The following is an 18,048-nucleotide window of genomic DNA, read 5'->3' as shown; positions in this document are numbered from 1 at the left end:
TATCGCATCCAAGTTTCATCCGTTCTCCTGCAGTCATTCAAATGGGTTACTAGATGTCTCTTGACACGTCACGGAGACAGACCTATGTGAAAGTAGAAAAGGGAGGAAAACGAGTTCATAAATAGTTTTAAGAAATGTATTCTTTAGAATAAAGGTTATCAACGTTTCTTCATCAAACACCAAACTTTCTCAAATATTACAACTTCGTGGCCAAAGCAAGGTTTAAGAATCTTATCTTCTAATGACCTAACTTACCAACCTGTTGAAGCTATTCATGAGAAAATATTTCAGTTTGATTTTCCTAAGGCCTTGCTAGATGAACAAGAAAGTGGCTCAAGTGATGACTTATTGTGCCCGTGAAGGAAAGTGCTAGAGATTATCCTCGCCTCGTTTGGTGGCTTTATAGAATTCTACCTGTGATCTGCACACATCTTCACACGCCCTGTGTTGTAAGGTTGACCTAGATTCGTTCAATGGTGGTAATAACAAACCATACAGCCTGTCACGAGAACAAACCAGGAATTCTCACGCGGCATTTACGTGAGTCAGCGACCTAAATTGCTTGGAGAACCCCGCTTCTCTGAAGTCTTTAACCTCCTTATCCTCGACGATTATCGTTTGTCTTCCGTTGTTCAGTGCGCTTCTTGACGCAGAGATGTGGGGAAATATAGATGAAACGCCCCGTGCCTTGTAAATTAGGTAGTCGTGATCTCCGACACCTCCTTTTGTGCACCTGTATAGATGGAACGATTTTATACTAGTAATATAATATCCACAACCTGCTTTGCAAATCCAACATCTATTGGAGAAACAGTATTGTCGTTTTTCCGAGTGTTTGAACTGTTGCAAATCTGAGAGGAGATGTTGAAAAGGGACGTTCAAGTTCTCCGATTTCTAAAAATCAAAACAATTGAGGCATACATAGGATACGATTTCCGATCTTTAGGGTGAAACAATACAAACACTCCTTGTGATGATTTTTACCATCGATCAGGAAGAGACTCACGACTACTTGAAAATTGAGTGTGTGGTCACTGACAATGTACATACAATCGATTTGACGTCATACTATGCATAGCCTCCATGTATTTTTTACTATGAGAAATTATGCATATAACGTTATGAGAAATCGAAAACCACAAAAGAGAGATGTTGCAGATCACTTCATTCTTCTTCGCGAGTACACGTTACGTTTGGGATTTGAGGTTGAGTCATGATCTATTCCAATATTCTCCAAGCAGAGGCTTCGATCGACAGGGGTAGTTTTGTCCGGGATCTGGGATTACTAACGTTCCTCTCCTCGTTAGAAATCCCGGACAAAACTATATCCCTCTCGATCAAAGCCTCTGCCTGGAGAATACTATTCCAAATCCTCAAGCAGATGTAACAGTCGGCTTTTTTTTAGCGTATTTGGCGGTGTTTTTTACGTTTCTCTGGAGATTACGCGCACTTTACGGATACCAACAGGATATCGAGAAAAAAAGGCGTAATCTCAAGCAAAACAAACAAGACACCGCCAAATACGTTCAAAACAACCCCGACTGCTACACCGGCTTGGAGATTTAATCTATTCCACCTTCCAGGCAGCAGAAAGCTTGAAGGCAATTCGCTGTAATCCCCGTGCAAATATCAGGGTTGAAAATCCTCACGTTTTTCTGACACGCAACCATCCTTGAAAATAAGGCAAAGTGAATGGGCCCAAAATAGGCCAGGCTGCCTGGAAACGTTTGTCGGCGACACAGAATATAATATCAGATAGGCTGTATTCTTCTCACGTCTCCATTGCGCACCCATTCAGACCTGTAGTCAAGGCCATTCAACGTCTGCATCCAGAAGAAAAGTGTGAAACTAATGAATAGATTTGAATAAATCTAACTACTGTACCTCGCACGACGCATTGATGGCGTCACCAATCTTATGATGTGAAAATGTTATCATAGTATGCTTGCAGCTACTAGTGACCTTCTGAAATAGATTCCCATTTTAATACTTGTCATGAATTTCTTCCTCCTCCGAGCGGGTATTGGACGTGCCCGTCCCGACCCTGTAAATGGGCCCCAAGAGGGCCTAGCGGGTCACGTGAGTAATGCAGGCAGGGGTACTCAGCCATGCCAGTCGTCAGGTCTTCACGACAATGCGAGCGTCCCGGATCTTCCTGAGCGCCACTGTCGTCGTTTCAGTGGTACTCTTGTCCGTGGCGTACCTTGACGGCTGGTTCAGAGTGTCGTCAGGTAAGTCCAACCTTCGTTAACATTGAATCTATCGGAAAACCGCAAGATTTGTAACGATCTCGTCCTCGAAAATGCTGCGGGGCATAGCGGGACCGGGATCGCGGGAGACTGTCCCACCCGCTGGGCTTGACGTGTGTTTGCCGTATCCCGTAGCAAACTGAACGGTTCCCTGATTCTACATCTCTTGAACTATTCACTTGCATCTTGTTGAAATGAAGAAGCTATAGCATTCTTTCTTCAGTACCAATCTGTCAATAACATCATGCTAAAAGTTGCGTGATCTGGTAGTCATGCCACTGCTGACTTGGGTGATCTTGGGTCGATCTTTGACACCTCGCCCCTTGGCTGACCTACTCTCCAAGCAGAGGTTGAATGGGCAGATCGTCACCGTTTTATCATATGCCGTTTTTTTTTCGCTAGCCCATTTTATTTTAATGGACTAGCGGGAAAAAAACGGCATATGATAAAACAGTGACGATCTGCCCATTCAACCTCTGCTTGGAGAGTAGGCTGACCCTCGTCGCACTCGCAATTTCTCTGTCTTTTCAATGTCCTTGGTCTTTTCAAAAACGTCTTTTCGTGAAGTTTTGATCTGAAACCCACTTGGTCTTTTAGAAATGTTGTAGCCTTTCTACAGCATTCCCTCTCAATAATGGAGCGCCAAAAATCTTGGTGAAAACTGTGTGTAAATTGGGCCTTTAGTTGTAAACGTTTATTTGTTTTGAGACCCGTCATTGATTTTCATCACTGATATCATCATATTGGGTTGAAAAGGGAACTTTAAAGCTAGATACACATCAAACTGCACTATATGTTGGTTTGAACCAGGTCTTACGGGTTATTCTTATTGGATCCTTCCTGTGATAGCGTTTCTTGATTTGATATATCCGCATTAGTCCAAGTGTTCCTATAACTTGATACATGTATGTCCCCGAAGCCGTAACGCGAGCCCCAGCCCGGACACGGTTCCTGTTCTCGGCGGGTCTGGAGGGGAGGACGGCCGACAGGACACAGGACACTCAGGTCGGCACCGCAGCGAGGTCGGTAGGGAGTCGGACCCAGGTGTGTATTGTTACAGCGTTGTTGATTTTGTTTATTGCACGGTTACCTGTGATTTGGTCAAATGGTATGGATGTGTTAAAGTTTTTGTTCAGGAATGCAATAAACATATGAGGTGTGAGTGGTTTCAATCAGGACACAGCAGGGGACATTCGGGAAAGTAATTTGTCACAAAATGCCACAACAACAGGAAAACAAGGCTATGATGTAAAAACACTAAGGACAGAATAATCATGGTCTTCTTTCAAATTTACATTGTGCCTCCATTGGTCAATATTGACCATGGTAAAATCCTAATTCACATCAGTTCTTACAATGCAGCACTGGCTATGGCTAAACAGTCCTACTATTCGAGAATGACAGTTTCTGCCACATGGGGCACATCTGTAAAGCTGACTAGTGCTCAGTCAGAGGTTTTTATCAAGTTCCACCCAGCCTCTGGTATAGAAAGAAATGAAAGGTGTTAGTGATGCCAGAGGGACGTAAGGAGATAGAGTGGGTGGGGCTTGAATCTTTAATACAGTGTGCTATGCCAAAGGGTGGTTATACACATGTACCAGCTATACAAATTCATACAGAAAAGGAAAAGCAGACCTTCTCGTACTAACTTAGTAACTAAGTGCTGCCATGCTCATCACAGACTCCATTGTGAGGTTCACAAAAATAGAGCTTGGTCTTGGTGATCCCTCGGGCATGAAGGTTATGTTGTAGTGACAAACATGGTTTTTGAAAAGTCATCCTCTGTTCAGATGTTGTGGATACAAGCTTTGAAATAAGGAGGTCAGTCTGCGATTCTGTTTGGCCTTCTCAGATTTCACTCTCTGACTTTGCAGCAACAGGGGCCCATACTTTACCTAAATAGTCTTCGGCAAACATGCTTTCTTCTACCTGTTTGCTCAACATAAGACAATGGCACTTTTCTCAACAAATGGCAGTGCATGGACGTTAAAAACTGCATTCTCTAAGGAATTAAATTTATAAAATTCCTGTTACTTAGATCTACAGTGTTTGTGTTTGGAAACCTGTTTTGTGATGATGATTGTTCTTTAGACTGAGTTTATAATAATAGTTGAGTACTGAGGGTAGACTGGTAGGCTGACCAGAAACCTGAGAGTCATGCACTTCCTTCACCTCCAACTAGTCCCATCCACATCATGCACTTCCAACAAGTTTGAAAATCTATAACTGTTTCAGAAATGTCAGTTGTGCATATCTGCTTGAGTTTGGAAGAAGGCACATTGAATATAATGTAGCACTGCAGTATTACAAACATGGCTTGTCTGTATGGATTATCTCTTGTTTATTATAAAGCTATTAAGTCTGATAGGTGGTCTGAAACTGTTACTGTTTTAAGCCACAGTGACGGTAGTGAAAGGTTTGAAATGAAAGATCGTACCCAGCACCTAGCTTGCTGTGAATATTGGTATTCCTGTGCGGTGTAGGTGGGTCGATGCCCATTACCCAATGACCCCAGATTGATTTTCTTATCCTTATGTTGTACTCAGGTATTTGGATCACGTTGGACATACAGAATTTACCTTTAGCTCAGTAAAATGCTGAATTCGCATGCTCAAGCTCGGAATATCTCAATATCAGCATTCTGGAAAATGATTCTGTGTGGTAAAACTGAAAAATCAGAAATGATGGTGCATGTCTCAATGCTAGTATCTGGTCAGTGTGAGAACAAAACAAAAATTTCTATGCGATATCAATGGACATTTGTCTAATTTCTGTAAGGATTCTGTCTTGGTCATGTATGACGTGTACACCTTGAGTATCAGGTACTTCAAATTTAAGTTAAGGTATAGTGTCTGATCTGTACATGTAAGTGGTTATCACTGGCCAAAAAAACCCATCAACTCTGTGAACATAAGCCCCCCAAAAAAGGACTGGAACTGAAAACTATCAGTAAACGCTGTTGGACCAAATAGTCTAATAGGGTTAAAAAATCAATGATGATTACCTGAAGTGGGGCCCAGTAATTCAATTACTCCATCAGTGATTGCCTCCTGGTTCTAGGGGTGCTTTCAGGCCACATGAAAAAGTGATTACAAGGCTGGGTTATTACTACCAGCATTAGATTCCCCCCCTTACCTTTTGTCTGGGGCAGAAAGTTGATCTAATTTTCTACTGACAGTGTAGAAGTATGTGATATATGATGCAAAAGTACGGTAATTTGATTCTCTGCTTGACTGCATTTTTTAAAACTGTATTATCACCAGTTGTTTACTGTATATTACCAGACATGAAAACTGTCATCTTCTGGCCTAAATTGAATTTAACAATGTAAGCCTGACGACTGACCTCTCTTGTCTGCAGGTGTTCTTGTGGAAATGCATCACCACATTACACAAGAGTGCTAATTGGTGATTAGTAAAGTTACATGAAATAAAAGTATGACCAGTATGCTAATCAACAGTTATTGAGTCCAAATACATTGAGTACATTTTACGTAGATTTGTTGTCATTTGTAATATCAAAATTCTTGTAGGACAGTTGCTAGCGAAATGCTGTATGCTAGAAGTCTGTTACTGATTATTCTGTTTCTCATCCTGTTATTTTGCTAGCTGTTCATCCTGCTGAGAAAGGTCTGAAAGGTCATCGACCCCTGCCTTTAGATTGTCACACAGCTCTATTTTGAACCTCCCCAATGGCTTTATCACATTCCAGCTCTGCTAAACAGTTTATGCTATCAAGAACTGTGAAGGTGCAAGGTTAAAGCCAATGTCATTTGGATTCCAGGCGAAAAGAATTCAGTAATCTTGTGGTTTGACCTGCACGAAATCTTACAACTAATGGCAACAGGCATGCCTCTGTTTTAGTTCACAACAGTTAAATCCATAACACTTGGTATCAGGCAAGGCTCAGCTAGTTGATATTTCCATCAAGTTCAACCAGCAACAGTGTGTATTTTACAGTGTATTACTGGTGATAAAATTCCTCCACATCTATGAGGGCCTGCATGGGGGGGGGGGGGTTGTCCCGACAACGCTCTACGCTAAATTCGGAGGGCCGGCTACGTATTACGCTAAATTCAGAAAGCCTCCCTACGCTCTACGCTAAATTCAGAACGCTCCCCCTACATACGCTAAATTATGGAGTGGTCGGCAACGCTCTACGTAAAATTTAAACGGCCGATTACGCTCTACGTAAAAGGGGCATGCAGGCCCTCATCTATATTTTAGCAGATACCATGAATCAAGTTATATAGTCCAATCTGACCTTGACTGTTATATGTGTAAGAATGCATTTAGGCTGTTCCATTCATGAAGTTCAAATAGGGGTGTTGAGAAAATAAAAGAATGGTATTCTGTACACAAGCAAGAAGATGATGAAGAGGAAAGTTCATGCCTACCCTCCAATTTTCAGAGGGAGTACCCTCAACAGTCCAAAATTTGCTTATCATGAACACAGCAATGTTTTTGATAAAATAACTCCTTTCATGCATGATTGTGTACTTGTAAATGAATATGACATTGTGGAAATGAGTCTACATGCACATGTTTACAATTTAGTATGAAGTATTCAAGATTCACCTTCGGGAAAAGGATTATAAAATGCAGTAGTGCTCATACTCATAGAATTATTTTGGAACAATCTGTTTGATATTTCAAGCATTTGGCTAACAATAAAGATGATGAACAAAGGACATTTTCCATGTTACATCGCACGTACATCTTCAGTCTGGCAGCTTCACCGGGTACTAATTTGAGGATAATAACATGTGTGTGACTGCCAGTCAATATCTGCATTGCAGACCAGATCTGTAAATATGAGACAATTTTGGCAACCGTTTTGGCGCACTGGTTTTGGTCTGGCATCCCTTAAACAATTTGTACAAATTTGAACCATTCTGTCGGTGCTGTTTTGTCATTGAGTAAATTGGAACCCTTTGTCTGCATGACTTTTTTTTTCTGATATACAATAATGTAATCTGAAACAATTTTTCTTTTTTGATAATGGAACTGCAACTTGTTGCAATATCATATTATCAGGATTATTGCCGTATGTGCTTGAAGATCTGTTGGAGTATTTTTCCCCCAGCATGTACCATGCAGGACAAGCTTTTCCTGAGCACATCTGTAGTTTAGTGAAGGTGATGAGTACACGAACCATCCTACCTACAGGATAAGATTGCTTGGAGCTAAATATTTAGGTGTCTACGTCTTGGGAGGTGCGTGACAGCAAGATCTTCCGGTCCCCCTAGGTTATGTGGGTGTACAGGGCGATGAAAACTTTAGTCAGGTCAAAATTAAACAGAGTGGGCTTAAGCTTTGAGTGCAGCTTTTCAAAGATCTTCAACAATGATCGTTTATACATTGTTGTCCCTGTGGCAAGCTGCAATAAATAAACTATGAGGCATCCTGACTTCTGCAGCAGTGTCCAGCTACAAGACCCTGCTGGAGATGGAACACAGATGGTCGGGTTTGTTTATCAACAACACACTGAGAATTGGCAGCAGGTTAAACTGGGGGACCTCTGGACAGGTAGTTTTGGTGGGGCTGGACAAATATTTGGTGATCATGTTCTTCCAACCATAAATTATTGACAGATGGCTCTGCTGATACTGCTTCATACTCATAGTGTCTATAACTGAAATGTTTTATTCGTGACTATAATACTCTGCAAAATCAGTTCTAAAGCACAGAACTATTTCAAATCTATGAAAATTTCAAGTGCAACATGTAACATTTTTTTCATTATCGCTCAGGTCACCTCACTGACTTCATCTTCTTCAACAAAGTAACTTTTTGTCTCCTGAAGACTTGACTGTAAAGTTTATCTTGAAGGCAATCAAAGGACCCCAGGATATGTGTAAAAGAAAGCAAACAACATATCAAAGTTGTTTGTCAGTGAAATAGGATTTCTACCCAGGGGTGCTAGTATGGTAACATGTACTCTAGCTCCTGTTGTAACTACATCAAGATGTTAAGATTTATTACAGTAACTACTTCCATAACCTCTGATCTCCTTTCTTCGATCTGGACAGTCCTTTCAGATGGGGACATAAAACTGGCGGCGTCAAACCTCTACATGTAAAAGAACCCAACACACTTATCAAGTGTAGGGTGTGCTTGGCAGAAAATGCGAGCCGTAGCAAAGTTGCTCTACTACTACTGGCTACTTCAATTGAGGACGACTGCTTTACCTTCACCTTCTTCTGCAGCAATGCCTCAATGAGGGCCTGCATGCCCTTTTACGTAGAGCGTAATCGGCCCTTTTAATTTTACGTAGAGCGTTGCCGACCACTCCATAATTTAGCGTAGAGCGTAGGGGGGGCTTTCTGAATTTAGCGTAGAGCGTAGGGAGGCTTTCTGAATTTAGCGTATTACGTAGCCGGCCCTCCGAATTTAGCGTAGAGCGTTGTCGGGACCCCCCCATGCAGGCCCTCCTCAATGGAGCACATTAAGATTGATCTGCCATTCTTCATTCTTCCAAACATACCCATATGCTGTCAATTAACAATTATTCCCAACCTTCAGAACTTCTAGCATTCCCTGCTTTTGGTGTTTGAGGGCATGCCAAGAGGCAGCCGAGCTGTTGTTTTTGATCCATAACGTGTCAGATACACACCCTAAACTAAACAGTGTTTGGTGAAGGCAGAGCCTGGAACTGAAACAGGATGACACTGAGGCTAACCCTAAACATCCCTGCCCTCAAAATGCAGCACACAGAAGGGGTTGGTTCCTTGTCCTTTTCTTGTCAGCAGGTCATTTGTCAAAGTCTGTGGGGGAACATGACATGGCTGGTAAAGCCCATAAGGTCCCAGTGAGGTGGGGTGATGTGAAGGCTGCATTTTGAGACTCAGGTCTGGCCTTATGCAGATGGCATATGGATGAGCCAAGAAGGTTATGATTTTACCCCACCGTACTGTAAGTTCGCATGGTTTTTATTTCGCGCTAAGGCGAAAATGTAGTCTTTGCGGTGGTTTTAAGTTTGCGACAGCGCTATATAGGGGTGGATACCGGTTCGGCTTAATAATGTTCAAGTCCAAGTTTAGGTCCAGAGATTTAGGTTCAGGTCCTGATCCTGTCCAGTTGATGTTTTGTTTTATTAGACCAATATTAAGCATAGAGAATTCATACTAACATGCACAACTATAAAAGTTCTTGGGGAGAAGACTTTCAAGATAAACCATTGTTTGATATTTGAATATTGCACTTGTTTTAAATGCCTTTTTTGTCAGAGGGGAGACTCAAAACACTTTTTATCAGACAAAATAGAGAAATATATTTGTACTTTGTTCAGGTTTTTTTGGACTCATGTTTTTGGCTTTAGGTTTTTTGGACTCGGTTCTTGGATGTTATAAAGGTCCGAATCAGGTCCAGCGAACCGGTATCCACCCCTAGCGCTATAGTCACATACTGCTACAGTATTGGATGAAAATGTTCACAGTATTGGTTGGTTTGTTGGCAGAGGGTCTGCATGGGGGGTACCAACCACGCTTTATGCTGAATTTAGAAGATCCTCTACATATTACGCTAAAAACAAGGAAGGCAATTACACAAAATTTGATCACCTCGCTACGAATTACAGGAAATAAAAATAGGCTGCCTACACCTTACGAAATAGAGCATGCAGGCCCTCTTGGCAGGCAAGCTTTCAAACATTGATCAGTCAGCACTGATCAATCTTCTGTAGTGTAGTGTGATACTGCATGAAACTTTCAACTGCGATCTTGTGATGGATCGTGCTGTAGTTTTGTTCACTTCGCGGTGGTTTTATTTCACAGTAGGAGGGAAAACTTTAAGGAGTTTTTCACTGTGTTTAAATTTGTGGTTGAAATAATTCTGTAATACAATATTAATACATTGGAAATACAAATTTGTGCTGTCATGACATCGTGGTGGAGAGGTCACTGAAAAAACTGTGAAAACCACTGCAAAATTTTGGAGATCATGTTTTTTGTGGTCACTTCTCCACCTTTAACTCATCATACCTGCAAACAGGTGCTGAAATTTCCATTGTATTCAGCTGCTACTGTAGTTTCACCTGAGAACTCTTAATTTCAGTGTCGCAGAATTTAGGTGCCTCAAACTAAAAAGAATTCATTGTATCCATTTTTTTTCAATCCTCTGTGATCTACTGGGAATGTGCATCATTCCGTACCATGATCAGAGAATATATTTCATACTTACATTGCATATTGCAATATCATCGAATATGTGCATACTGCCTAGGGGTGAAGTAACAAACCTGCCCAAGGCGACCACCCAGCGGACCGAGCAAAATCGGTCGCGATGGACAGGTGGTCGCCATGAAGAGGATTCCACTCACATGTTTCCAGGGCGAGGTTTTTAAATACAATACGTAAATGGATGGAAAATTATGTGAATTTAGACAGCATGACCCCCACCAGGTTCAATTCTAATTGACAGAGAAAGATCCTACAAAAATTACGTTTTCCGTTATCGTTGTAATAATTGTATACCGCTACATTGTGTACAAATTTTCGTCATAATTTTGTGTACAAAACAATAGTTGCCACAATGATCTCGCAGCGCCTTCCCGCATTCACACGTTACATTAAATAGTACACACACACACACACATCATCGAAGTTTTAAGGCCTAAGACAAATCCCTAGAAAACACCTGCTGGTCCCAGCCTTTTTTGGGGCGCCGACCGCTGGATAAAAGGGTCAAAAAGTTTTCGATCTGACAACTAAAGATGAAACGGAACGGTGTGAATTCGTCGCGCCGCGCCGCCAAGCTCTGTGCGACCGCATCGAAAGGTACATGTATGAGTCAGTGCAGCAGAACGCACAGCGTCCAATCAAGGTTTGTGAGATTCATGGAAATGAAAAGAAAATAAGAATATTAATTTTCATCAGTATTCGTAAATGTTCATACACAAAAGCAACGTGTTTTAGAAAGGTCAGCGGTACGCCAAATCCGGGCCACGCCAAAGCCAAGATGGCGTCGGGACCAAGGAACAACATTTCTCGCCCGATGTTTTGCCCGCCGCGAAGTCATTTTTCGGCGAAATTTTGTAAGATACAGACACATTTTTGTTGAAAATACAAGAAATAGATAATGATTTCTGTGAAATCTGACTTTTTGACGCCATGCACTACGTATTCGTTTTGAAAATTGAGTTTAAACCGAACTGAGTTTTTCGGTAAACTATAAGATAACGATAGGCACAACAACATCACAAACAATTGTCTTTACAATTTGTTTATGAAGGGGGAGCGTTTTATTAAAACACTTCGTGGAGGAATCGATGCTATAACATTGCTATTCCATATATTTTGTCCTTATTTTTGTCCTTCAAAGTCTTGAAAACATTTCCGTGAAATCCGACAACAAAATGATCCGATGTCACCACACGCTTGAAAATTAGGCGACCGCCATGGGCAGGGATTGTGCTCTGTGCGTTCCCAATTCGTGGTGGTCGCGGTCGCGTTGGACAGGTGGTCGCCTTGGGCAGGCAGCTTAATGCTTGTGCCTATGGGGAAAATTTTCGGGACCGAGAAAAAGCGGTCGCCATGGCCAGGTGGTCGCGTTGAAAAGGTGGTCGCCTAGGCAGGTTTGACTGTAGTTACATCCTTGTGATAAGTCAAAGGAAATCTCAGCATCAGTTTTATATATACACCCACAGGCTCACAGCCTACTCAGCAAAGCAAAGCTAGTTATCAGCTGGTGTGTTATGCCGAAGGGTGGTATTTACTTCGCTATACAATACAGATACTGTACACATCATCCTCATCTTCGCTGTACACAGTGTATTCTGAACTTTTGCACACTCAGCCTGTTGGATACTCCCAGTCCATCCCACCTTTGGTTGTGGGCGGGGAACTCAAATCTTCTTCAAGGAATTAACACAGTTTTCAACAGACATTCAGCAAGAGGAAAAGCATGTGTTGAAAGAGGTTTACCTTTCTGTTACCTCGTGGGAGAAAACATCTCTCAATGAGGTTGTAATTGATGAACCTCAGTTCTACCCCCAATGCTTTTCTTGGCTGAGGTTGGATATACAGAATGTACTTCAGTCTGGTAGTACAGTAGAATCCGCTTAATTGCACCACCCATTTGTCAGCGTTTTTGGTGCAATTATCCGGCTGGTGCAATTATGCGAAATGCCCAGCTGGACCGCACCACCATAGGCGAGGGGGTGTATTGTTAGTCAGAAACACTAGCACAAAGAAAACAGACGAAATTATTCAGTTATCAACTTTATTTATTGACCCTTTGCTGAAAATAAAAAAAAGACTACGAACCTGTTTTGATTTTGCATTCTTTCATTTTTCCATGCAATCTACCGCATTACAACACACTGTCACATGGCGCATTAAAACACACGTCATGTTACAGGGGAGGCATTCTGAAACATCGTCATGCCACTCATGGGATAACAGTTTCTGTGTTACATAACGTCGAGTGCAGTTGTCGATTTACGTTAATCATGTACCGCCATGAAACTAGGAATTGAAACTAAAACTTGGTTACTGATTACGGGTGACCCGCCCGGGACCTCCCATACGATTCCTATCAACGTAACTGCCAATGGAGACCGCCTTGTTTTGTTACTCAAAACAGTTTTAAACATATTGGCGGTATTGCGCCTTTACACCGGCAGGTATCGGCTCATTTGTACCGCGTTTGCCGACTTTAGCGCACCTTTTCAGTTAACTTGTCGAGGATTTTGAAAACAAATTGGTGCAGTTATCCGGCATTGGTGACCATGCACGGTGCAGATATGCGGAGTCACTAACAATGCAGTGAATGGGAACCGGTTTTGGATATTGGGATTCGGTGCAATTAAACGGAAGGTGCGTTTATCCGAGGTGCAATTAAGTGGCTTCGTCTGTAGTTAATACAGGCAGGAAGCCGATTGTTACAACTGTGTGCAGTTACCCTGCTCTTGGAAAGTTTTCCTTCAAAACACATCAGCATTTACTTTATTCTATGCTAGCATTTACCTTAGCATTTACTTTATTCTTTGCGAAAACATTCCTCTGGAGTCAACTAGATGTAACCACAGAGGAAGAACCCAGCTGTCTGTATACCTGAGGCTACCCAATCCATTCTCCACCCTCCAACACAGATCTGTCATGATCAACTCAGAAGTAGGTCAGTTGGTCCTGATCTCTCTAAACACTACATTGTTCAGCAAGGGAAATATTTCAACAACAGCTCACAATACAATCTTTCTTTGGAAAGAGATGCACACATTTGCAAATAGTCAAACCTGCTGGAGAAGACCACTTGGGTGACAGAGAAAGTCTGATCTATGAGTATATGAACAGGTGGTCACTACAGGATTCTAAATGCTTGTGTCAATGAGAAAAATTATCTAAACTATAGTGTCCACCAAAAAGTGGTCTGGTAGTCCTTATGTAGAGGAGGTCACTTTTACAAGTTTGACCTTATAAAATTATGCATAATGCATGTACCAACCTTCCAGGCTGTATGAATGAATAGATGATCAGATGAAGAGTAATACTCTTATAAAACAAAACTCTTATACTTTGCAGATGAGATTGATATTTGATGATATTGGTTGATTGTTTTGTATTTTGTGGGAGAAAGCATTCAAACACACAGTAAATTTGGTGCTGGATAAAACTACAAGCCCAGTTGAACTACATTAAACTGTACTGGCTTTCATCCAGTTCATCTATTACCACAAAGTTTTCTCACTGGCTGCCCTGTAACTTAGTGTTAGATTGGAATGTTGGCGTTTTTGCCAATGTTGATACCACTGCTGCCAGGGCTGAAGACAAAGCAAGCTCTCTGTGGGTAGATGTGCCCATGCTGGAATGTTGCCTGATAGCCTATGACCCCATTCTTTCAAGAAGCTGGCTCACAATCATGGTACAGCATTCCACTGGTGAATGCTTTAACAGCATGTACACCGCTGGCGCGAACTTGATGTTGTGACACAAACATACCATCTGGCAGCTGCCATCGGTGTGGCAGTTTTGGGTCCTGTTTTTGCTTGTCTAGCCCAGTAAGCCCACATGTTCTGGAAACATGCACAGACAGGCTTCACGTAGATATCACCTTGAGTTCAAACAGATTGATCATCCACAAGCTTGGTGAGAAGCCTGTGATATCCCCTGTGCGTCAGTCACACTTATTAAGACATTGTGGAATGATGGGAAATGAAAGTGCAAAATGGAAATGTTCTAAGGCTTGTGTTCTTAGCAACTTAAGCTTAAGATATTTGGGTCATGTCTTTTGGTGATATTTGTACATCACTACATGTACATGCATGTATTATCAGGATTACATGTATGTTGGCCACTAGGTGCAGTAATTGTAGAGCCATGACATCTTGAGGTCTAGGCAAGTACAGAGACAGGATGTCGTGCACAGAACTGCCTCTAACTGTATAGCAGTCAGCTTCTATAAAAAGCATGTGTTACATCCATTCTTTTTTCTTTCACAGGAAGACCACAATGCAGAGAAAATACAGAGAGACAGAAAGGTTGTTCTGGAGAGAGTGTGCAATGTTTCCTTGCCAGGATCGGTCCCGCCACTGTACGCCAGGCAGCTCGGCCACATCATTGTTGATGATAAACACAAGATATTGTACTGTTTTGTGCCAAAAGTGGCCTGCACAAACTGGAAGAGGATCATGATCAAACTGAGACATCCAGAGATAGAAAAACCTCAAGACATATCCCCACAGGACGCACACGTGACATACTTTCTTCCCTCCTTGAAGCTATATTCACAGGAGGAGATACAATACAGGCTAGACAATTACTTCAAGTTTATGTTTGTGAGAGACCCACTGGAAAGATTACTATCTGCATACATCAATAAGTTTACCATGCCATACAACCTGAAATTTCACCGATTGTATGGCACCAAGATCATCAGTCGTTTCCGAGAGAATCCAAGCAAAGACTCTCTGCAGAAAGGGGATGATGTGACATTTACAGAGTTTGTACAGTACCTGCTGGACCCAATGGCGCATGGACCGCAGCTCAATGAACACTGGGACCACTATGCTAACTTGTGTCACCCCTGCCGCATACACTATGATGTCATCGGCAAATATGAAACATTGGACCAAGACGTCGACCATGTCTTACAGAGAGCAGGTGTCGCCAATATTGTCCAGTTTCCGCCCAAACCAAAAAAGTCGCAAATAAGCACTTCGCAGCTGCTGGACGAGTACTTAGATGAAATTGGACCCAAGGAAGTTTTCAGACTGCACAACATGTACATCTTAGACTATTTGATGTTCAACTATAGTCTTCCAAACTTTCCTGGTGAGAGATAATGAAGAGAGCAGCCATTCCCAGATGCTGAACTATTGATAGAAGGTTGAACTTGAAGGAGTTGTAAATATTGTATTGAAACTTGTGAGATCTTCTGATTGTACAGTCACTTAGTACAAGCATTGCTAAACGATGAGACATTGAAAGGTAAAAAGTTGATTGTGTTTATCAGGATGATAGTTTGAGGATGTAAGAATAGGAAGAAGATAATAGAAATGAAAGATGATCATTCTTTTGTCCAGCAATTTTCTAAACTGAAATGTTGAATGTAACGTTACATGAAGCTGTTTAAATTTAACCTTCAATCTGCTGTCCATCCTTATGTCCAGTTCAAATTGGCTTCCTCGGCAGGGAGGTGGTCAATGTGTACTCTGCAAGCAGAGGTTTGATAGGATGATTGTCATCTTCTGACATTTGTCTGACTTGCCTTGAAATGAGGCAAATTATAACACAGTCACAATTTCCACATGAAATCTCAGCTTGTCGTTTTGTGTGTATTTTTAGCCTTGTTCTCCTGTGTTGTAATTTTATTTTTAAGTAATTGATTAGCTGCATGTGATGTAAGTTATATCTTTATCAGTCAATTAGCTGTGTCCAAAATATAGCATTACACAGTTCATCTGTAAACCAAAGACTACACGTATATGCACTTGTACTATTTGCATTCCCTTTTTACTAGTATTTCTTGAAAGTAACTCAAATTCTGGCTCACATAAAACATCCATTGAGGCTGTGACATCCCAGTTAAAATTCCTGAGTAATTTTGCAATATAAAGTGACTTTTATGATAAAATTGAAAGAGTCCAGCTTGTCCTGATCTGCCATTTTTACATGAAAATTTGATATCAGTTTGAAATATGGCATATTGTGTTGTATTATATTGGACTTGTACAGGGCTGGCCCCTTTCTGCAACAAAATGACAGAGGAAAATTGATAGGCTGATAATTATTTGAATAGCTCAGCCTTTTTGTGAGATGGAAAACAAATCATTAATCATTGAGGTTCTCATTTAGATGTGGGAAGATTGATTTGGCCAGGGTGGCATCCTATTTCTCCCTTTCTTGTTCCCTCAAAAAATTTGGAGGGAGCGAGTCTGGGAGCCCCGGTAAACTAAATATGTAGGCACCCAGGCTAAAACTGATTTGGAAAAAGAACTAATTGCTGGATAGATACAGCTGCAAACAGGAATTTGCCAGAAAGGATCTATGAAATAAGACTTCTGAGCCTGCTCACATCTTACTGTACGTACATGTATGACGACAATGTATGTTGATGGATCACCTGAATGTACATAGCCAATTGGCCATTAGATAAGATGGAGTAGGGAAGCCATTGGACTCAATATAGATTTCCCTGAATCATGATATTGCCTGCAGCACTTTTGGAATGAAATGTATCGATATTAGCAAAAGCACAAATAGATATTGATAATGATATTATCCCAGGTCAGCAGCTAGTGCCAGCTACTGTCTCTGCATGTTAAGCACAGTTTTATGAGTGTGTGTGTATGTATGTATGTGTGTCTGTGTGTAAGTATGTATGTGTGTATATGTCTGTGTGTATGTGTGCACGTGTATGTGTGTGTGTGCGTGTATGTATGTGTATGTTGTAATGTTGCTTTTAATAACGTTGGACACAAGGTGAAAGAAAGGAATATACAAATGTAGTATCAATTGTTTGTGCATTTTTTGTTGTAGATCTATAGCTTTAACTTGATGTGTTTTTATAGTACAGAACTTCTTGTTAAATCTCTAATCAATTATTCGTATTAGATAGATATTTATCATTTTCCTTCGTAGCTAATGTTATACCAACAAGGGATTTTGTAAGCTCACGCACAAGTGGACTAATTATATGTCTGGCATTTCTCTGTCCTGTGTTGTACTTTTGTTAAAAACTGCTAGGGTTCAGGACTAGTTGGTGGTTGGTGAGTGGTGGTACATGGTGGCACCAAGTCTCTGAAGAAACATCTGTCAAGGAAAACTGGATGTAACATGAATATTACATATGGACATTGGCTGATGACTGTCCGAATCTATTTGCAGATCATTCCAATATTTTTCTTAAAAGAAACAATCAGCAGAAGAAAAGTTGGGGACGATATACCATTTGTTAAAGACACATACATATAACTGTTCTATGTTTATGTAAAAGTTACATATTTGAATGCAAGTTTGAGAGAAAGTTTTTTTCAGTCCTCAGTGAAAATTTGTGGACTTCCTTTTTTTTACTTTCACGGTGTTCAAATCTATGAAAAACGAATATCTGGCCTAAAAGTAATCTGACAATATGGATCATGTCATTGGTCATGTTAAGTAATTAATTATGCTCATGATATTTTCTAGGAAATAAAGTGTTCTCAAAATTCCTGTGCTTGTTTTCAGTTTTGCGTCGTCACAGTGCTTTACTTTAGGACAGGGCAATTCTCGAGGGAAGCGTTTGAAGTTACTTTTCTTGTGATAAAAAGTTATTTCGCTCTGCATCTCACTAAATTCTCTCTTGGCGCTTTCACTTTTTGA

At 41.1% G+C, this 18,048-nt stretch overlaps 1 protein-coding gene across 1 annotated transcript; it reads left to right on the top strand.

Annotated features, from left to right (window-relative positions):
• Nucleotides 1–2,071: 2,071 nt before the first annotated feature.
• On the top strand, nt 2,072–17,896 carry LOC136435076 (carbohydrate sulfotransferase 11-like). The gene is made up of 3 exons (XM_066428273.1): nt 2,072–2,231; nt 3,169–3,293; nt 14,688–17,896. The coding sequence occupies exons 1-3, from the start codon at nt 2,087–2,089 to the stop codon at nt 15,528–15,530; spliced, it is 1,113 nt and encodes a 370-aa protein (XP_066284370.1). The 5' UTR covers nt 2,072–2,086; the 3' UTR covers nt 15,531–17,896.
• Nucleotides 17,897–18,048: the final 152 nt, after the last annotated feature.

This window comes from Branchiostoma lanceolatum, chromosome 5 (genome assembly GCF_035083965.1).
Source record: "Branchiostoma lanceolatum isolate klBraLanc5 chromosome 5, klBraLanc5.hap2, whole genome shotgun sequence".
Taxonomy (NCBI): domain Eukaryota; kingdom Metazoa; phylum Chordata; class Leptocardii; order Amphioxiformes; family Branchiostomatidae; genus Branchiostoma; species Branchiostoma lanceolatum.
This window is presented reverse-complemented; position numbering and strand designations above follow the sequence as displayed.